General features: G+C 34.6%; 1 protein-coding gene across 2 annotated transcripts in view; it reads left to right on the top strand.

Annotated features, from left to right (window-relative positions):
• The window catches only part of LOC111048075 (suppressor of lurcher protein 1), a 202327-nt gene that overhangs the window by 56192 nt on the left and 121931 nt on the right, over positions 1–24204 (top strand). Inside the window, exons 2-3 of one of the 2 annotated variants that reach the window (XM_039432421.1) lie at positions 1944–2002; positions 15991–16054. In XM_039432421.1, the coding sequence (XP_039288355.1) occupies positions 1997–2002; positions 15991–16054 (70 nt within the window). In that variant the 5' untranslated portion in view covers positions 1944–1996. Of the gene's footprint in view, positions 1–1933; positions 2003–15990; positions 16055–24204 lie in introns of both variants that reach the window. The other variant, XM_039432426.1, reaches the window with a different exon arrangement.

The raw sequence follows: 24204 nt of genomic DNA, 5'->3' as shown, positions 1-24204 counted from the left end.
ATTGAACAATTGATGTTTTATCACTGAGATACCAAACTTTTTTTCTTCAAATGATGCATCTATTTGATAAACTATCAACCTTATCTCTGTTGAGAGAAGTACCGAAGTCTAGTCTATCAGAAAATGATATAATTATTTTGTATATGTTGTGCAATCGTAGAACAAGAAAATTTATCCATCTAATATAATGAATCATTATTGAACCTATAACTATTCACAGTAGGATACCTTAGCATGATTCCAGGATTCTTGGGTTGTAAAAGTTGATGGCATAAAAGTGATATTGTGAATAGGAGATGAAATCATGTATTATTATGAATTGATATGATTTCTATTCATGATGGGAAGGTTGAATGTTATTCTCAAAAACAAAATTCCGACTGTATGATATCTGCTTTTACTTGCTTATATTATTATGAGCACTTATTTCAGCTAGTAAGAATGAACGTTTTCCTTCGCATTTCAGCTTCATTTTCTTGCCACATGCATGTTGAGTGGAAATCTGGTTGGATTGGAGAGAAAACAGTATTGTTCCAAGTGACCCAATACCGTTCATTATGTGTAATTCACTTTTTGTTTCACCGGGAAGGAGGAAGATAAGAACTAACTATTGCTCTAAAGGAACGACCATAAGAGAAAATTGCGGCGATAAAAAGGATTTCCTTTATTTTTGCTCTCAGTCGGGCAGTGCGCATGAAGCTTTCCGGTCATAATGACCGGTCGGTCACAATGACCGGTTACTACGACCGAAACAAAGAAAGAAGAAATTGCCTCTTTCCACGCCAAACTACGACAACGACAATCTAATTCCACCTCAAGAAGCTGATATTGGTGACGACGAATGCCGGTCTGCCGCCTGATGCTGGTGGACACTCTATGACAGCTCATTTTATGTTGAGCCATTTTGTATTATCTTGTCCAATGCTGCACATTTCATATTATGCGTTCAAAATATGATGTTCCATGAATAGCCACTTCAAAATATGTCCGGTGAAAATAAATTGAAGTATATCTCTTGTACTCGTATGAATATCTTGAATATAATCTTGATGTATATTTCTTGAATATCTACATATTTATGTTCTCCAATCTCCCTACCCACACTACACGCTTCATTACGTAATAATAATGGAAATAGAGTTGATAATTGATAATAATGTGATAGATGTGTGACAGAAAGTGACAAAAATAGTAACAATAAAGTTTAGTGTTAGGCTTCTATGCTCGACATAATTTTTATAAAAAGTCACCATACTGAAAATAAATATTTCTTGTTTGTGTTCACAGAATGGTTAGTGGAAATATACTCCTTGTATAAGGATCAAAAAGAAGAATCAAGAAACGTCATTACAATTTTTATATTTTGCTGAATGAAAAGCTTTAGGAGAATCATAAGTCAGGCGAAAAATCAAAACTGAACTTGACTCATTGAAGATGGTGCTCTGACATCATCTTGCACAGATAAGAATATTGTATCAAGTGACCAAATATTCACGAAGAAGCTTAATTTAGTTTTTAGATGATTATAGGTTTCTGACATCTGTGTAATGCGTCAGTTCCTATTTATTGAATTAATCTTTATGTTCAATTGTATTATTATGTTTGAGACTAAAAACCCAATAAACATAGTATTATTAACCAGAAAAATATTGAAGAGTCTATTCTGATAATACTCAGTTGAATTTGGAATGTTAATTCAAAAAAAATCGTATTCGGTTCATTTTTTCATAACACGATCCTATTGTAACGGTCAATACTGCAGATTATACTTTTTATGCGAAATTTTATTCATATAGCTATCATGAGATTTATTCAGATGTTTATGAGGATAACAACAGCTCCGTTCTGCGAATGCGAAAAAATCAGGAAAATAATGAATGGTGTAAATATTCTTCCAAATAAAACAAGCTTTATCGAGAAAAATAACATTTAGTTTTTTCCAGATTCGGAGAAAATGGCGGAGAGATGACGTTCCACCTTGTCGGGGAATAATGTGATGGAGGTGAGTTGGCAATCAAATTGAAATAGTGTGGTAATCATAGTTTGCCTTTCCGTTGTTCCTGTTCTCAGAAGTAGAACAAATATGGGACACTTTCCAGTTCCAGGAAATAAATATACCCTGTTGAACCAACTGATCAATTATTGGGTTTTCAGACTCGTCAACACAGTGTTAATTGAACTGTTATCACTGTGTGTACTAACTTTGCTGTCAAATATGATAAACCAATTTCAATTATGTAACATCAACCATTTCCTAAATGAGTTAGGTGGAATTGCCATAGTGCTATTCCAGGTAATCACTCTACACGAGAGGTCTAACAAGTTGAACAATATCATCTCATTTTGTTCGATGAGCGCATGAAAATAATAAATTCTTTGATATCTTCATATTGATTATTTATTGATTCATACAACAAGTACATCATCAAAAATATAATATTTATTTGAAAATATGATGGATTTTATACGGTCTGCTTCTGTGAAACTGGATATAATGAGAGCTTATTGAGATGGATTAAATCTATTTCCCGTTTTTTCTTCGGGTGAATGTATTGTGATTAATGCTTGCTGATTTGAGTAAAGCGTACTGTAATTACAGTATGATAATTATCATTAATATAATCGCCAATAAGTATTGTAATTTGTATTGTTTAACTAATGCTTGAATGATCCTAAATGTTTATTCATATGATATTTTCAACTGGTTTGAAAAGTTAATATAATTTTTAAACTATCATTTTTGTTCTTTATGACATAAAATATAAATATGATTCATGAGTTGTAAAAATTGCTTTCCAGTGGTTCAGAATCCACCTGAAACTGTAGGTCCATTCATCTCTCATTATCATCTGCCTTATTACCCACGCACAAGCCGAGAGCTCATGTGGGTATCACCCTCAGCAAAAAACAAATGATTATTCTCATTTCCATTCACAATTCGAGCTATTTTGTCTTATGCGTTATGTTTCCATATCCCATGAGAGTCTAGATCTTATTCTTCAAAAGTGTACAACTAGATATTCACAGTGGCTCTATTATTTCGAGAAAAAAATATCTCCATTACCTTACCCTTGAATTATTGAAATGATGTGGTAATAAATAATTTGATTTCGTAGTCAGATCCAGTTAATTTATTGTTAATTTGTTGTGTGATGAATTTTTTGAGTAAATCTCATGAAAGGAGAGAATAAACTGGGAAAATTGTAATTACCCTTATAGAATGAATGATCTGCCAAACGAATAGTTAGCACCCGAGCGATAAGGCTTCCTTATCAACAGCTGAGTATAAGATAAGAGTACCGTTTTGTACTACGCATTTTTTCAAAAGAATTATTCAATAAAATTATAATTATTTTGCAAATTAAGTACAAACCATCTATGAATTGCTCATTGAACTTTTAGAGGTTACCTTTTGTTTACTATTGATCAGATATTTTTGTAGCAGCTCAGACACAGCTGACTGACTCAATATAAAATGTCATGCCAGGTTTTCATGCAAGCTATATTATTTCTAAAATTAAGAACTATTGATAAAGGACCAAGAATTTCAAATAGAAAAATGAAATGTATGTATTATAGTTAAAATCTATTTATTATTCACGAAATTACATTAAAATGTCAAATGTTATTGTAATGAACTAGGTCATAGCATGAATATTGTATTACTGATAAGAGCAGCAAAAATTAATTATAACAGTTTCGAATATAATAAGAATTGTATAGAGATATTAAATTATAAATTATTGATTCAACTGAGTCACATGGTGAATGAATCTCTTTGGCAAGTCTAAGCCAATCAATCATATGCCATAGAAATGGCACCAAAAGGGATGATCGTTTGAAAGCATCATATGTTAATCTGTTATCAGCCAGCAAACTTGCCTTATCATATATGCTAGTGCATGTACACTTTATAGGGGAACTGTATCTAGAGAATTAAGCAATTTAAAAAATTATACAGATTGAGTTATTATTGTAATTGAAGGAATTATATTTTACTGCTTGCCACTCACGTCATGCCTACGTCATAATCATTCTACCAATGGCAAATTTTCATGCAAATTAATTACACAGAGATTCTCAGAGAAAAGGTTCTAGTCCAAGGCTTAGAAGAAGACACTTCACTTCCCTTTTAAGATCCTCACCGTTAAGACCTTGTTGAAAGTTACCAAAGACCTATTAGTGAAATTTCGTTCGATTTTTGTATATTTTATCTGTGAGCCAATATTTTAGGCTATCTTATTTGTTCTTTTATAAATTTATTTCATCAATCGATAATTCTAGAAATTCAAATCAATTATTCCCTAATTATTTTGGTGAAGGAGATATTTAATTAAAATTCCACACGTGCTGAAACCGAAGCCTGGACCGGTCACCGATTTGAATCAAACAAATTTGATCTAAAGGAACCACGACCGCCAAGAGGATTTACGTGAGTTTTATATTTTGGGGCCCCAATCTTCGCTTCGAAAGAAATAACATTGCAGAAAATATAAAATTTTAGTAATAACCACGCCGACAAGCGCTTATAATTATTAAGATCTTAGAGTTTATCTTATATAGAATTTATAAGAACTTGTAGTTGATTAACTATCCTCCGCTGCCAGAACCACGACCCGAGCAATTTTAAAAATCTTTTATAATTTATTTTCACTATTTTTCAAAAAACTGTTAAATTTATCAATTATAAAATTCTGTTGAATCATGCATGGTATCATGCGAGCACAAGCAAACTTTTGATCATTTTATTAATGTTAAACTATTTTCAATCTGTAATTCAAGCTTTATATCTGCACTGTCAAATTATATATTTTATTATATTATATTTCCACTTTATCAATTCGTCTTCTGAGTTCGATTATTTCTTAAGCCTGTCAATTATTGTGTCTGATGCGTTCTATATTATCAAGAACCGATCAAGTACGATCATTGAAATAATTGAATCAACCTGGATATTGGAACAGATCTAAGTGGATGTAGTGTGTGGGGTCAGATCGAGATTACCTATTCTCTGTCCTTACCTGCTCATATATCAGCTTTTATCTGTTACCAACTTCGACTTAGGAGCGAATTCGTCGACTGTATAGCAGATGCAGCTGGAGATCATATAATTTCCTACAATAGAGCATGAAACCCGACAAGACTCTGTTCTCGAAGTATATTCCGAACGATATCTGGTCCTAGTACCCTGTCTTAATCATTCGGAACTTATTAGAGACGCAGTCCCGTAAATTATCTACATCGGGATTTTTGCTCGACCTGTATGATTTTGTATGCTGTTCCATCACAGGTAATAGTTTTAAGATATCCGTATTCAGTGTTTAGCAACTGCTACACTACTTTTAAAAATTTTTATCATTATACAATCTGTCATAAGAAGAATCAAGGGTGAGCGAGTGTTTGTGCCTCCCGCGATTCAGACGATTGTATCGAATCATGTAGTAATCAGTCTGGTATTCATTCAGCGTCCACGCACGCATTTTCAAATCTCTAACCTCAATACTGGTGACTCAGTGCAAGATTCGTTATACGTGGAGTTATATATTTGCAGCACGACACAATTTGCCGACGCAACGTGAGGCATTTAAAATACAGCACTACACAATTTGGCTAGTAACATGGGACTATTTGTACTCCATACAAGATTCATTATCCGTGTGTCGTCCTATCCTTGGAGGCGATAGTAACTCCCCCAGGAAGAGCACCACAGTTGTTATTGGGATTCTACTTGAACTGTATTTCTTTTTACAAGAAAAATGTAAATTCCACACCAATGTTAACATTTACTAGCAGTTAGAGTACAGTAATACATATAGAATGATAACAATTCATCATGCAGATTGTTCCTTAGCAGTAAATGGAATTTTATTCAGATACAGTTCCCTCCCCAGTTATTGGAATAGTCTGCCTGTATATGAGACGTGTTGACAAAAGTGGATATTGTCCCTGTTCCAGCTGAAACTGGGCCGAATTACACAACCAACGTTGCAAACATTACATAACAGCTGTATCGTTCGCTATTCTGGATTGGATTGTATGAAGCTTCCATTGTAAATGCATTGCAGCACTCAACATGAAGCTGGATAAGCCAACAGTTTATTGCAAAAACCTCCTGCTCCCATGTAAATTTGAAAGTTGATAAAAAACCTGCATCACAATGGGGCAAAATTTTGTTATGTTCATCTCCAAACGAGCTAGTACGGTTATTGTTCATGTGGCAACACTGTGAGAAAATCATCATTGAACAAAAAGTTCAATTTAATGATTAGGTCTTACTGTAGATTACGTAGGAGGAAGAGCTTCCACTGCTTATCCAACAAAACAATTTGCGATCTCCTGGAAGGAGTTATTAGGTCAGGAAAAAAGGATGAATCCACTATAATTCAAGAATCTTCAGAGTATTGAATATTAAAATATATAACATACTCAATGAGAGGAATAGAATGAAATAGATTTCCTCCATTGTCTATTGGTCTATTCAATCAAACATATATTATGATCAGCGATCAGCACATGTCTTACTGGATTTCAGTATTGGTTTAAACACCTCAGTTTATTATATCTTGCAACGAATAATATATTTTGTCATGATCCGTATTTACTAAGAAATCTCAGTAGTTCTATATGACTAGGTAGAGTTTTAGTTCGCTAATCCTCTAGGCTGTAACTTCTAGGTTTGTTCGATCTTGGTTCAATTAGAAGCAAAATATATACCAGTTTGTTATCTCTACAGTTCAGCATTAACTTCGTATTACCATAAGCTCAGCTCAATAAAATGTAAGCCATGAAATCACCGGCAAATATATGGAAAAAAGATCTATTAATATTTATATGCTTCTCACCGACTTAGTTAGTAGTCGGTTCTTGATATGCATCAGAGAGTATTTGGATGTACTCTGTAGGCTTCACTGATATACATCAATATTACGTCATAATATATTGATATATGAATATATATATTGATATACATCAATATTAAGTACTTAATCTGATTTTATTCTTCATGATCAGCTCCCAAAAAATTAGGTACGATTCCTGGAATTTTTATGGCAATTTGACCAAAGCTTTGGGATGAAATTGATACTGTCCACTCGTTCTTTACTCTTGATCCCTCAAATAATATGTCAATAAATTCATGTGAGTCTGGTTCTCCCAGAAATATTCTCAGATTTCTATGAGAACAAAAACAAATTTCCAACATCGAGCTTACTCAATCAAATTATTAAACATTAGAAGAACGAAAATGTTTATAAATCGCGCCTGTAATCTCATAAAATATTGGCATCAAGTCTCAAATTCTCCCATGCATGAAAAAGTACTTTAGTATGAGAGTAGTGCAGTTGTGGAATGATATTATAAAAATATTTTTGACTCGACGCATAAACGAGCTCCTCTGACGGATTCCTGGAATAAATTGGATTCAATTTTATTCCCCTGAGCTCTGATTCTGAGAATCGTTTTTTGAACAGTTGGCAGTCAGAATCCAAATGATAACATTTTGCTCCAAAATTGATTTATATTGCGTGGATATTGAGATTAAACACTTGATTGATTTGATCAAAATAGTGACATCATCCTAAGAAATTAATTTATATTGAGCTGATATTGAGATTAAACACTTCAGTTAATTCTCAAATGTTTGGCAATATATCACTCATAATAATCATCAAGATGATGAAAATAGTATTTTACGTCACATGGACGGGAAGAGCCCGTCATGTTTGCAGAGCAAGAATGATGTCTCTAGTCGAGGTGTTAGCCGAGTCCATGTAGTAACGTACACTTTTTTGTATAATAATCTAAAGAAGAATAGTTGGGAAAAATAGAACATTACCTGCTTTTGCTGAAGCTACTACATGCATTCTATAAACATAACCTAGTTTACAAATTCCAAATCAGGAATTTCTCGATTGTAGTTGACAAAACTTCCACCTGGAGCGCTATGAGGCGGTTTTTTGTAGAAGTTTAATTGTTCCTATTTTGGAACTGGGAAACATACTCTACTGTAGAGAAAACATATATTTTTTTACAGTATAGTATGCTGTAATGAGAATCATATGCATGATTTCATACATGTAAAACAGCTGAAATTGAATGACTATGACAAATACTGTCTAATGTTACAGTCTATTACTTGAATATAACAGACAAAATAGGCTACAGTTGATGATGGGCAATCTTCATCATTCTATAATGCTGAATTAAATATCATAAAATATTTACAAGCATAATGAAATTTCCATTCATTTTTGAAAATAGTAACTTAAGGAGCTAGCAGAACCAAACGAATCATCGCGTTTCATCCCTCTTTCAAATGAAAATGAATTATTGTACTGTGGGTGTATGAACTGATAACGAAATTGGATTAGTTTTGTTGATGATAGCCTATTTGAATAACTTCTTGAAGTATCGGTCTTTCTTCCAATTTGATGATCTGGATAAGTAACAAAATAATAAAATCATGCAGTTGTGACTCCCCCCTACACACAAGCACAAGGGCGTGTGCTCCTAAATTTGGATAAAATCCTTCAGATCCCAGCCCCACACCTATGATAAAAAGGAGGTCATTTACTAACCACCCATCACCATAATTTCAAGGACGCAGTCAGCCTCCTCGCCTACCCAGTGGGGACCCCTGAAGTATGAGAGAATTACTAATAAGTACTTACAAGTAGCGAACCAATAACCAATACCAGTAATTTGATGGAGATTGCAGTTCTGTAGTCCCCATTAACTTATTAGTTTGAAATACTGCATGTCGGAGAATGCTAGAAGTGAGCTACACTAGAGGATCAAGTGAGATATGATGATGATAAAATTACCAGAAGACTGAGTGAGAGAGAAGCTGTGTGAGTGAGAGAGATTTGCAAGAGAGCGTAATAATTTGGCACGATTTGCAGTCGCTAACTTGATTAGAGTGACACGGAAGCAACTTGAAATTAGACATTTGTGAAGGAGCAGACAGAGCGGGCGGATCGATTGAGTTTACATGGTCGAGTGCAAAGTTTGCGAATTGCCGGCCGGTTGATGGCTGCCGAGTGGTGGGGGGGCGATAAGGGACAGCAAGTATTTACGGCTAATTACCGTAACAGCCTTTGCTAAGTTAGTTATTGGGGTTGGTAACTGTGTTCTGTAGACAGGGGTAGCACACAACTCTTCCGTTTCTAATCAAAGGTCAGCGGCTATATTCATTTAGCCAATTGTTATTTAGTGATCATTGTCCATGAGTTTGCTATCACCTCTCTAGATTATAGAATATACTTTTAGAATTTTTTATGAGTTTTGAATAGATCATGATAATTGGGCTACGATTTGATTTAAGTATATGATTCAAGTATAAGAACTTGTTCCGTTCAACACTCTCTTTTTCTGTGTAGGCCAATATCCTAATATACACAATGAATTTCTACTCTTATTTCAGCTACTAAAACAATTTCCAAATATGGAATTTTGAATATCCACATGATATTGCATCTCCAATACTATATTAATTTCATCTACGAATGTTACACATTATATTTGGGTTACAGGGTTACAACACATCACATTAGTGTCATTTGCATTGTGAAAAGATTATAAATAATATCTGTTCCTCATTAATAACTTTATTTCCGATCTTAGTTCATGTTCAATAGTAGCAACTAAATTTAGACTGAAACTGTAGCAAATCAATGCAACACATGCTATCCACATTGTGATTCACACCATTACATTCAATGTCGCATAAAGTGGCGTCATAGAGCACTTAAAATCAGCGATCTGTATCAAAACTCAATAAAGTCTCTTAGAAACCAGATACATCTCTTTTTCTTCCCAGACATAGGCTTAGAAGAAGACAGTTTTATGTACTTCTTTGACCTGAACACTCATGGAGTGAAAAATGGGATCAATTGCCACTATTTGTCTGCTCTTCTGGTGATGCTGTTTTTTATGTGTCGGATGAGATATTTGTTCGAGTAAACGTACTTCAGTTCTTCAATGATTTATCGAACAATTAGGTTAATTTTGATGGCACAGTAAACACCAAGGATAGCTTGAAGAGCTCGAGAAATTAAATATTGCTGAAGCTGATTATGGAAGGTGGAGGAAAGTGTGGAGGAGGGTGTGGGGGTTGGAGGGGATGACCGCGGAAGACAGATTGCCAGAGGTTATCGGAGGGTCGTGAGGCCTCTCTGCCAGCGAGAAGCGAGCAACGATACCACAAGATATATAGATGGCGCCTGAGTGTCAAGAAAAACAGAGAGAGTGCACGAGAGGAAGGAAAGAGTGGATGGAAAAGGGCGAATAAAGAGGCGAGAGCACGGACAAAGCATGATAAATAGGGGAGATGGCTGGTCGGCAAAATATCACCCTCCCTTACTACTCGTCCAGTCTGTAGAGAAGTTAAGCCTCAAGCTGAAAATGTGTCTCCGTCCCCCGTCTATTCGAAATTTGCAGCTCTCTGTTAATGGTGCAGCCCTTTCATTCAAATTCCGAATGAATTCCTTTACTAGTTTTTCATTCGTTCTACTTGAACGCTCGTTCTCATTCGTTGACTTGTACTTTATTGTACTGTAATAGTTGTAATAATTGTCAAGCTTCTATTAGCCGGAAGTCTACCAGTCTTCAATTATAGAAGAAACTCTATTATTAAGACTTGTATGAAGCTCATACCATTAAACCCCACCAATCATTGCCCTATCAATTTCTCTTACTGGCGATTGCAGAAGAAATGATTGAAGAAATTGGGTTAGTTCAAGATATACACGTTACACTTAACTACTTAGAAACTTATGAAAACATACCATCATAATATCTTCTAACTGATCAATGATAATATAAATTATCATCTATTCGAATAATTATGATAATTATAAGTTCATCAAAGCAGGTATTAGATTTCAAAATTATTTCCAGGATTTGAAGAGTTGTACTTTTTGAGTAGCCTACATTTACTTCATTTGACAGAATTTACATTTGAACTGTAATAAAGATCGGAATATCAACCGATTTGGGCTTAGGACTCTTCTTATTTCTCTCGTGAAGTATGAGTACTGAACACGATGGAGAATACAATCATATTATAATGATTATAATGCTTCGTTATAGTCATATAGACAATAGAATTCAACATTAAACTCAAATAAGTCTCAAAATTCAAGACTCATCAATATTTAATATTCTTATCCATCAAACACGGTTTTTATCTATAATCTTCTCTATTACTCAATCTGTGATTGAGACCGGCGAATAAGTTCAAAATCTGTATCAACTGAATTTGTTACAGGGAATAAAATGTCAACTAGTAATATTTTGCTTTCCTCCAAATCCATCCAACAGGGAATGAGAAAATATATCAATTTCCGCTCGTCATCATTTGAATCACTATTTTTACTGTCTTACTCATTATTCCTGATCGATATGATTGACGAAACTTCTCAATGGGAAACGAAAAACATAATGAAGAATGAGTTATTCAATATTATATTTCAAGAGAAAATGTTATGAGATAACGAAAACCATCATACAAATTTGTTATGCGATATATTTAGAAAAAGGAGATTCCTCAAAAGGTATGGATTCAACAAGTTGGCATTCAACATTAAAGGAATTGAATGTTCACAGTTTAAGAGTTTTTTTATATGTTGAAGTCTTTGTAATTCTAAAGCATTTCTCACCAGAAGCAAAATAAATCCCCCATTTTAATGAATTCCCTGCCCTAGTACTGCTATAAACAGGTTCTTTGATGTGTTAATTTCAACACTTTTGCAGTGATTATTCATTGTGAATATAGTTTCAAACGAGTTTGTCATCATCCATGATAGAAAACTAGACAGAGAAGTACCCCGTTGAAAGTTTCAGAGACTCATTATCATTTAATTGTTTCACTTAGAAGTTAATCTGGAAGTTTTTCTACAAAATTCATCCAAAGTTTGTTTGATTCGACTTCAAAGGACCCAATGCATAGCACTCACTGGCAGAAGTTTGCCAATTATCTGGAACGTAAAGGATAGCTCATCCCTCCCTTCTTACTCCAATTTTAATATCCCAGCTGTAACATTCTTGTTCGTTTATAATTAGTTGATGAAAATCTCGTTCAATTCGTTCTGTGATTGCTCACAATTTCAATTTTACAGTCGGAAAGATTTTCGACTTGCAACTGTATTCGAGAAGTATCATCGTGTGAGAATTTTTATTCTCTTGTTGGGAATAATGCTTCTGGTTCAAAGGATAAAATACTACCGTAGCATATTCTTGCGTCAGTTTGCCGCCTATCTTCTGTCCCTTTATCTTCACGTTTTCCTCTTGCTGTTTCCGGCTCACATCAAAACTGAGCGGTAAAAAGTATCAGAGAGACACAGAAATATTTCCAAAATGCCAATCTAATAGAAGCACTCTGTTCATGAAGTTGGAGTAGGGGACTCAGTCATCGTCTTTATAGAGTTGTAAAATTTCATCTGCTACTGCTCGACTGGTCTACTGCTCTACGGCCTGCAAACAACGGTAGGAAATGGAATAAGATTAAAAAGTTATAGTTTCATCTGGCATAGTGCACGTCGGAATAATTATCAAGTCAGTGGGATAACTTAATTGAATTGAACTAGAAATAGTTTCATCAATAAAACCGTTGTGATAGCCAAAATCCATATTAATCAAATAATGATATAGCTTAATCAACATTGGGTTGATTAAAATAATATTGATCAAAGAAGAAAACTAATTGTAACTGTTTCTGTTGTTCGAATAACCGAGATCAATGTCAAATAGCTATGGATTTATAATATTTATCCACACAAATATTATGATTTCGAGATAAGTGATAGTAGAGGATACGATGGCGTATTCCACTTGTTTTAAACTCTACGTAATAGAGATAATGGAACTCTACATGAGAAAACAAATTGAATAACTGAAATTTATCATCTCATATGAAGATAAACATACTTTGTTGAAATATTTATCAGAAGAGTTTTAAAAACCGTTAATGATTAGTCTATGCTTGGTATTATATTATTCGTGGAGCTTTATTCCTTGTTGAAAACTGTATTGACTTGTTGATGTAGAAAGTTTTTGAATGATAATAAACTGGTTTCCAGTAACTTTGTAATTTCATGTCACAGTGATCATCTGCAATTGAATATAAGATAAATGAGGTCACATAGTCTAAACATTTGAAAAGGTATTGCTAACTTGGAATTACTATTTCAAATCAAGTAAAGTTCCATATCCAAGGTTTATGATGATCATTTTTGTAGTTCTTTCTAATTGATTGACATGAAATAATAAATTGTAAAAACTTAATATTTTCTCTGAGAAAATCAAATTCTGAAAGTTTGCAGGTTATTCATCATTTCAAGGTCCAAGGTCATATCGAGGAAAATCAAAAAGCAAAGTTACTTCAGTCAGAAGCTATCGGTAGAAGAAATTCGGAATCATTGTGGTGGAAGTATCTATCTTGTTCTGAATATTTCAGAGGAACAATATGCCCGAATCAGAATACGAATGTTGCCTGGTTTTTGCGACATTTACGACTGGAGCGAAAGTGAACGGTTGGTGGCGTGTGTAAAAGAGCGATAGAAATTGCAGTCGGCCTGTGTGAACAGCCTCAGGAATGTTATTTCAACGACGCAAAGAAATACTGTTGAGTGAAATGGTACAGTTCGGATGCGATAAAACTCGTCTGGATGATTCGGCTGACTTGTCAGTATCCTTGTATTGTTGTGGAAAATGGGTGATTGATGGGGTGGAGTGGGGTGGGGTGACCGATATCAAGAGACCTAGTCGAAGGGGCAACTTGCCAAGACTTCACCCAATTACTCCACTTTATAAATCAGTCAACACTGCGGTCCTGTGCACGTATCTCTCTCACTCTCACTATATCTCCGTCTCTTTTCCTTCTACACATTCGCCATACCCTCCTTTTTCCTCCGTGTGGTGGAAAAACAACCGACTGTCAAGCCGGTTGAAAAATTTCGCTCGTTTTACTCCGGAGAAAAGTCTGGAGTCTGTCGCGGATTCCCACTAAAAAAGGACGGCCACTTGACGTCGGTTAGGCAGTTGAGATCTTATTAAAATTCTTCTGTGTTTGACAAGTGCACTCGAGCCACTCAAAAATTCAGATTGAATGATGTGCTGCTGCTCTTTCTGTCTCGCTCTGCTGCTCTACTTGCGAAAGACTGTCGCAATACTCAGTCGGTTGCTCCATTATTTGATAGAGCTTAATCAACTTATCGCTAGTGTTGGGATTACTATTGTATTACACGGGCCAAAAACAAAAAAGTTACATTCCAGTTTGTCCATTCGTGATTCATGATCAATTCAGAACATGGAGCCCATTTTCTTTTCCATTCTATTTAGGAAAATAGAGATTTGAATTTTACGCATACTATGAAAAATACACGGAATAGCCAGAAATATTGGAGAACACTCAACATGCTTCCTCTTCAAGTAGAACCCAGAATCAATGAAACCAATTTCTCTCTGATAATAGAAAATCAGCTATTACTGTAATGAGCTCTTTCCAAAAAGACACATAGACGCCCTAGCACGAAAATTCACAATTTCATAGTAATTATGATAAGCTGCTGTAAAATATCAATGGCTCGATTGCATGGAACCTAGAGTCTAGTGACTCGAATCTAGTTCTACTCATAATTTTTGAATGAATCGAATTGAATTGAGATATTGCAGAAATTGAGCTCAATAATCAAGTGATAGCTCTAGATAGAGTATAAAGATATTTTTATAGTAAATTTAGTTCCACCTAGGCTTAGCTAGTGCTAGCCATTCTCATTCAACCGAATCCTTGCATTTGCTTGAAAATGAATGGATTAGCAACTGCTTCTATTCAATCTACCCAATATTTTTTATTTGTAGGAACTTATCAATTTGAGTTTACTCATTTGTTTCCCTTTCTACTCTCGTATTCTCTTTTGATTGTTGATAGTTATCAGAATTGAACTTTCCAATTGAATTTATCACAAAACAGTCACTGAATCAGAGCTGGGGTGCCCGCGCGCGCACACACACACACACACACACACACACTCAGTGCTGGTTGAACGTCTAGTTGGCCCAATTACGTTGATTGAATCACATCGTCAAACTTGGAAGCACGAGATTATAAACTAGCTTCCGAGTTTGCTAATGCCGTCTACTTGAGTTAGGCGAAGCAGCTGTTGTACAGGGTCGCTCCTAGAATGAAGTGTGCTCCGTTCAGTGGAATGGTTGTAAATGGCTTGAGAATATATAATTATCATGCTGATAAGTAATGCGCGGCGCCAGTCATAGCTTTTAGAAAGTTCAGGCTGTGTATGGGTGGTTCAGTCAGTCAGTGACTCCGACCAATGGCAACAGGTTTGCCGCATATAAAACGACTAACTACGATGGTCTGACATACAACAACATCCTTTGAGCAAAATTATTTCAATTATTGCTGTAATATAAATCACAACAACTTTTACACAACTACAGCAAACTAATTCATATTTTACTTCAATATAAACTACTGTTTTGGCATATTTCCAACATTTTGAAATAATTTTGTAACATCCAATTCAGAAACTATCCTCTGTCAAATTTGTATTTAGACAATACTGAGTTATTTTAATATTTTTCAACAAAATTATATATTTTCCAATAAAAAATACATATGATAAGTCGCTGGCTGCTGTCCTCCCTTACCCGAATTCTCCTTGTTTGCTAATTAATGCTCCGACACCCCATCCTAAGACTCCTATATTTTAGGTTGTTTTAGTTGATTGGGAGTTGTGATCCTTTGAAAGGTTCTATAATTTGGAAGATTATGAGAATATGTTATTATTATTCTGAGCACATAAAAACATAATCTTCCTATTACTTATTCCTTTGCTTACTGAACAATGTTTCGATTTTAAATGTATTTAATGTTGAGGATGAAATATTCTTTAGAAATATGCATAGAAACGAATGGTTATCAGATTCTATTCATTATCATTTCGTTCTTGCAATGAATGTCTTTCCTTGTTTCAGGAATCTACCACAGTTCTGCTCCTTGTGTTCGTTCTAATTGTCTCAGGAGATGCTGTAAATCCAGGTTAGTGCAAGTTCTCATTATAATTAGTACCGTAGGCGAGTCATGATTTTCTAGAGTCAAGCGTATTCCGAAAGGAGGTTGCCAATCCCAAATACTTTTCCACAATTTCTAAGTTTCTGTGTCTATTAAGCCATGTCCACACTGAATAAATGTCCGACAAACATGTTTGTTGAAACAGTTTGGGCAAATTTCATTATGTTTGACAAACAATATTTGCCCGTGGCCAGTGTGGACGCGTAACCAAACAAAATATTTGTAAGTGGGGAGAATAGGTTTTTATGTTTTACAGCAAACACTGATAATATCTTGAAAAACACTAATTTTCTGTTTGACAAATAATCATTGTCCAAACGTTTTAAAATGTTTGTTCCTGAGCCCCTCAACAAACTTGTTTGCCGAACATGTATGTCGAACAGTGTGGACACGGCTTTTAGAGTGGTGGTACTAGCAACACTTTTCCCAGGACTTTGTTATTTGAAAGAAATCTTGAAATGAATAGTATTGAGTCAAATTGATGGTATAGTTCCTTTCCCAATTATATGTACTGGTGAAATAAATATGAATATTCTCACGAGATCACTTATATACGAAGTCATACGCTTATAAAAATATTCTATTCTAGGTCACTTATGAGGACAGAAGCAAAACAGTAATTGGTCTGAATCTCTCATGGAGGACGGGTTTTTCCAAGAATAGTTGCTCTCAAACCAAGGATATTTAATATTTCTCTTGAAAAAAAGATTGATCTTATAAACTTATTTTTAATCATTAGAAATTGAGCTCTTGTAATACAATGAATTGATTTCCAGTTCATTTTAATGATACTAGCACTATCAAAACACTGTATAAAAGTAGTTTTGGAACTATAATCTCCGTTCAATCTCCTTTTCCTTGAGTGGCATTAATAGATACTCTCCATTCAATGTTCTCCTTCTGGAGAGGCATTGATAGTTAATGCGCATTCCTTGTTCAATTTACCTTGAACGTCAAGGAAAACGGAGAATTGAATCTCACAGGCTAGTTTTGCACTTGGGAAATGTGCAAAGTTGAGCACTTGGAGAAAGCAAAGAACTGTCGGTGAAACTTTGGCACCTTCTGAGTGAAGATGGATTCAAAGTTTAAGATAAGTGAGTAGTGAAGTTGATGGACAGAGCTGTGGTGGCTGGCTTAAATATTAGCTGAGCTGTGGGAACGACGCGGTGGCTGGGGAACGAGAAGGTTGCATATTACATAATGTTTGTTATTGCTGTCTGCTGCGCCGGGGTCTGCTTGGGGCCTCTGGGCTTCTGGGGTCGACCTCACGGACAAACGGGATTACTGTGCAAAATCTGCCGGGAATAATAAACAAACTGGCGGCTGGTCGTCATCGATTCGACCTCCATCCATCGCCGCCATGCGCCACGTCTCGCACAAATATTGGCCGTTCGCTTTATCCGATCAGCGATTAGAAGCTTTGATCGTGATCGGTTGAATCGACAGAGCGGCAGTGTCAACATCGGCCACTCATCAGACACGTCGAGCAAAGAGACGATTTAGGCGGCAAGGTGCCCGCCCGTTCGGTCAATACCCAGCTAAGGTTGATGAGAAGGTTGAGGCGCTCGTTTAACGATTTGCAGTAGTCGAAACTTCACTTCTGTTGTGGCTTCTAGTATTTACACACAGTTTGGAATGAGTATCGTGGGTACTAGCTCTGAACTCAATTTAAGTGGAGAACATTGTATTATGGTTCAAAACTTTGTAGCGTTCAAATCAGGCGACAAGTACTCTAGTTTTCAATTTGTTGACAGGCTATGAGTTGCAATATATTTTTAGGAAACTCGTCGTATAACAGTCTATAGAATTTGAAGAATTTCAGAATGAGGTCTTGAATTCTCACAATGATTCAAGAGACAGGGGATGAAGTTGTGGAAAATAATGTGATTGGAGCGTTTGATTTCTAGGTGACTATACTCGAATTTGCTATTGGAAGAATAATTCAGCTCTCATCACATGTTATTCAATCCAAAACTACACTATGATCAAATATCTTCTTATTCATGTTAGTCCCACATTATCTTTATTTGATGAGGTTTCCTGACATTTTCAAACTTCAACATAGTAGGCTGTCAAAGTATTTTCAAAATCTCTTGGACTCTAGAGAGAATAGCAACTTATTTTTCTCGAATATAATATCTAAAAAATATCTAAATATCTGAATATGATTGAAGTATAACCTATCAATGTACCATGTAGTAGAAACTTTGATAGTATCAATTATTGAACTATTCACATCTATCATTATTATTATTATAACTGTTAAATTATTCTCTTAAACTCTTGTAGTATAGAAATATACATTAAACTTCAGTTACAGTGGATGATACTGTTTCGTGTTAGAAACGGTCCCGTAAGAAGTGTGAGATTTCTCCTCCCAGTAACATTATTCACTCTAATGGCAGATGCCTGTTGAATTGTACTGAAAAATACATTCAATTCATCAAAATTGAATGGCACTGCAACAGAGGCGTCATTTCGTGAGAGAAGGGCAACCAACTGATCGGAAATGGATTAAACTCATCTCTTAATTTGGTATTCCCCATGTGAATATCGCGAACCGTTTGATAATATCGATTGCAGTGCTCATTCAGGCCAAAGCGAATTTATATTGTAGCTCTACAAAAGCGGCATCGATTGTTGTATTCTGGTTGGCATGAACCAGGTCATGGGAACCAAGCAATGCGCACAGTTGAGCATGACAATAATTATTGTAATCTGCCGGTCCGTGAATCTGAATTAAAAAATTATTATCTCAACGGATGATCAAACAAATATCGTAGTAAATATACTTCATTGAAATGGGCTACTTTTTGAATAATTGAAACAATATAGAATGTTAAAGCACCTTTTATTCTATTCTATTTAGAATACAAAACAACAAATAATGCTTTTGATTTAATAGAGAAGACTTCTAATAAAAAAATACAACGAGAACAATTTAAAAAATCAGGCGTTTATAAACTGGAATGTAGTAATTGTGGAAAATTTTACATTGGTCAAACACGTAGATGTTTTCAAAAATGGTTCAATGAACATATTCAGGTTTTAAAAATAATAAAAAATACTACTCAAAAATCAGCGTTTGCTGAGCATTCAATTTAAAATAATCATAATTATATCAATACGAATTCTAATATGAAAATATTTAGCATTGGTAATGAAAGTAATAAATTGAATGTAAAAGAAGAATTTTATATCTATAAAACTGCAAAATTGAATAAGAATAATTCAATAAATATAATCCAATTTGACTTAAATAATCCTATTTTTGATAAAATTAAAAGTATATAAATAAAATTCGAAATTCAAATTTAATAACTTTAACCAGAAATAAATTAATCATATGTTCATTTTGTATCAATCAGTAAACATTAATTGAATTTCATTTTAATGATTATGTGTGTGTGTGTGTGTGTGGTGTGTGTGTGTGTGTTGTGTGTGTGTGTGTGTGTGTGTGTGTGTGTGTGTGTGTGTGTGTGTGTGTGTGTGTGTGTGTGTGTGTGTGTGTGTGTGTAGACTTTTTTCTCCTCTTATATCCCGATTAAACCTCAACTCCTGTTCACGGACAAGGGCTTCATGAAGCATTTTGTGAGCAGTAAATTGTTCACATTATTATATATTTAAGTTATATTTTTTTCTTCATACATGATGGTACATTCCCTCAATGGAAGAAGAAACAGATAAAATATTATTATGTAATACTATATAGTCACGTAATTATATATGGAATTTATATATTATAATTATATATACGTAATTATATTACGACATGTGCTACGATAAGGTATTATTGTATAATGATTACTTCAATTTGTAGAAACTGTCATATATATTAAATATGAAAAAAAATTGAATAAAGTTTGAAAAAAAAGTAAAGTTAAAGTTATTTTATAACCTGTGTAACATATTAAATCTGGGTAGATAAAAAGCCCTAACAGAAACAGTAATAGGTCTGAAATAAAGTAACTGGCTAATATCGCCAAGCAGATAATAACCAAGATTAGATAGCATCAGCTTGTTCTGGCTAAATGGTACAAGAACCTAAAAAGGATTTGAAGGAAGTTTATTGCTCATAAATAGATTATTATATAAAATATTTGAAGATTGAGGTTATGTACATGTATTCACGGATCGGTGACCTAGAGATCGATCAAACCGAGGAACGTAGAATCTGACCAAAACCCCTTGGCAGAGCTTTATTGCAATCAGATGGTGTGCAATATGAAAAAACACCCGTCCACGTGGCTAATTATTAGGTAGCATGGAATTAATATTAATGTATAGAATATTAACTAGCATGCAAAGAGCATAAATAAAAAACCAAATAAAAATAATTTAATGTATTCAGGAAATAAGAGTTACCAGGCGCATGAATACCGAATAAAATTTGCATGCACCAATAGTAAAACGGCAGTTAATAGGCGGCAACTGTAGGCCAGTTCAAAAATATTTCTATATATTATATAAATGTACTAGATTTTGTGTTAAAATTTGTGTAATCTATGTTATCGATATGGCTCGAATGCAAAGAAATTATTAATCATATAATCTAAGCAATATTTTGGTATTTTTTGTAAGATCTATTTGAACCTAAATGGCGGAGGATAAGATATTTAAATTTTATGCTAATTTGAAAGTCGGAAAGAGGATCTGTAAAACTTGAGAAGGAAGAACCAGCACTCGCCAGCCAAATGCCACCATAAGAGGACCCCAAATATTTTAGAGCGAAGTACCTTACTAATGATTTTGTAAAAGTTAAAGTTAAAGTAAATTATTAAATTTCTTAAAAGACTTCGTGATGCTATTGTGAAGCAGAAGTCATTTTTCATTTTTAATTAAATTTATAACCCCTTGGAGGAGACGATTCCGGCTACCATATTCCCGGACCACATGGAGTTGGATCGACATCGGCGGCTTACAAGAAGATTTTCGACACGTGAGTGATTAAATTTGAATTAGTGATGGGCGCCCTAGTGCTTCGAATTAATCTGATGATCAAAGCTAGCTCGCCAAAAGGGTTTTATTATAAATTGAGAAATTAATAAGAGTAATACTTGCGCAAGTAAAATTAGTATTAAAGGTATTTATTTGAAAGAAAAATATAGATCAATATTTTAGAAATTTCTATTAAATCAAAGAAGTACGAAATCTAGGCTATTAAAACATATGCATATAATATTTAATTTTTTGCAATACAATTTGCGATAATTTATTATAGTTCTAATTCACTAGATGAATGGCTCTACCCATTCCGTCAGGTGCCGAATCTTGCACCCTGAGATAAAAATATATATGCGATACAAATAAATCTACTAAATACTAGAGATTTTAATATATATATATATATTTGGATTATTAGTGGCTAATTTATCAAGCTGATCTTAGAGCACATATTTTTGATTGAATTATCCAAGTCGACAAGTATTAGCAAGTGCATGTCGCAGCTACATGCAAAAGAATGCATATGATTTTAAGATAAAGGCACATGGTAATGATTCGTGCCATAAATCTAGAATATAAAGTTAGCCTGTGATATTTTTATTGATTTCAATTATTGTTCTATTTTTATATTATATTTTTTTTATCGCTCTATATATATTTTTTGCCTCGATTGATCTTTGCATTATTTATGTAATATATGTATGAAACTTTCATGGTGTGCAATTTATTTTTTATTCCTCAACTCTATAGTATAAGTATCATTTATATATATATTTATTATTTATTGAATTACAAGAGTTATTGGAGAAGCCCATATCTAGGCCTATCAAGATTTTTTAAGACTGAATACTATTAGAAAACCACGACCTAATTATATCAAATCTCATGCTTTACCGACTGATGCCAAGCAGGAGGCTAATCGTTATTTAAATATAAAGAATAACGTGACACAAAGACATGTCGCCCAACGTGATAGGCCACGGATACGGCACAAAGACATGTCGTACCAACGTGGGACTGATGATGAGAGCCAAGCTCATTGAATAATTATTTGAAATTAAGTCAATAACCATATTGAAAATTATAGATAACTTATACGAGTTGTGAGGAAAACTGGCGAAGGGAAATTTGTATTACTTTTTGGGGAAACAATAGCTTTAAATAGAGAGAAATTATATGTTTTAAAGAAAATTTTATATTATTAGTACTGTGAAAAATTACATGTTTATAAAGAGAGATTATATTTTATAAGCCTAAACTGCTATTACTTTCTAGTCAAAAACATATTAGGTGTTTAAGCCGGTTGGAAAATAAGTCGCAGCCTGTAAACTAGCCAAGAATAAATCAACAAAACATTGGGGGCGCTAGAGCATTGTAAAAAACTTAAGTATAAATACCTTGTTGTAAGAGTATCCAAACACTTTACACATCACTGTTCACTGTAAGTCCCGGTTTGTGTCTCTTTTTTAAGCATCTTCGCTTATCATTTTTGTCACTGTTTAATTAGCATTTATCATATTTGACATAATGAATCACACTCCCGCAAACTCTGAAGTTTCATATATGTACGGCGGTTGCACAGATCCCACTTTGTCGACTCCAAGCACATCAAACCCCACCACGGTAGATGCCAATACGCCACGAGAAAGGGAACCAGGAAGCGTCGGGTCGATAGTCTTCGATCCACCAGGTCTGCAACCTCTATCATCCACTCGAATCGACGCCGCTGACACACCATTGAATCAACGGATAGTAGAGATCAACTTTGAAGGGGGCGAGGAGCAGCCTGCCGAACCCGCATCTCCAGAGGCCGAGTCACATCTGAGCAAACAAAGTCTATTTTCAGTCACAGAGCTAGATCCTTTTCAAAAGGTAATGATGGAACAAACTAGCAGTATGTTCAATATTATGCTACAAAACACAATGGACAAAATGATGCAGGAGATTAAAAAAGAGAATGTGGAAATGAAAGAGGCAAATAAGCAAACAATGGAACAGGGCATGAAAGAGACAGCGGGCGCTATAAAATCAGTAGAACGACGGTTGGATACTATTGAGGCTAAAGTAGAGAATCATAGGGAAGAATTAAAAGCAATGATAAATCTACAGAAAGAAAGTCAGGATAAAGTTACGGCAGGATTATCGGAAAGGTTGGATACGGTTACATGTGAGCTCAACGAAAGGATAGATAACCTAACCATACAAATCGCTACACCTATTCAGGATATAACAAATAACATTAAGGCCGATTGCCACCAAGAAATCCACAAACAAATTACCGTTGCCAATCAAAACTTAACAACTACAGTTGACAAAAATATTAACAATATTAAAGAAATACAAAACAAACAGATTAATATGTCCACAAAAATGAACCAACTGCAAGGTAGCATCAACCAAAATACAGAAACCTGTAAAGCTTTAAATGGAACTCTACTAATTCAAAAATCCACTCTGACTCAATTAAATCAAGAAGTAAACGCAAATAAAATTACACATAATAGTCAATGGCAGATAACACAGGAAAAAATAACAGCATTAGAAAATCATATTCAACAACGACCTCAAGGGATTCAAACAGACAACCTCAACGTACATAGTATATTACAAGGACTAGGAAAATTTGATAATACTGATCGCCATTTGCAACCTCAACCATTCATTGATCAGATAAAATTAGTACAAACTCTTGCACCTACCTCTTGGAATTTTTGGCGTCTTCGTTTGACTAATTTATTGATTGGCGAACCCCTGATGTTCTTTCGGAGTAGAGCCCATGAATTTACATCATTGGATGAGTTTGTAGCTGTCTTCCTGGAACAGTATTGGAGCAGAAGTAAACAGTTGGACGTGCTAGCGGACATTATATCATGCGATTTCAACCCTAACTTAGACGGTGCATGTACCACTTTCGTCACTGCCCTACAGTTTAAAAATTCTCAATTGAGCGAGCCCATTAACGAATCGGCATTAGCAAGTATTATTTTAAAGAAGCTACCGTATCAAGTTAGAATGGCACTCGCCACACAACCCATTACTGATTGTAAGCAGCTGATAAATCATTTATATGGCATACAGTCTGCAATGGCAATATCAAACCACCGCTCAGACCAGAGATACGCACCAAATCAACATAATTCAAAATTTAATCAGCATAACAGCCAAAATTATGA

Source organism: Nilaparvata lugens, chromosome 1, assembly GCF_014356525.2.
Source record: "Nilaparvata lugens isolate BPH chromosome 1, ASM1435652v1, whole genome shotgun sequence".
Classification (NCBI taxonomy): Eukaryota; Metazoa; Arthropoda; class Insecta; order Hemiptera; family Delphacidae; genus Nilaparvata; species Nilaparvata lugens.
Note: the sequence above shows the minus strand (reverse complement) of the source record. Positions and strands in the feature narration are given on the sequence as shown.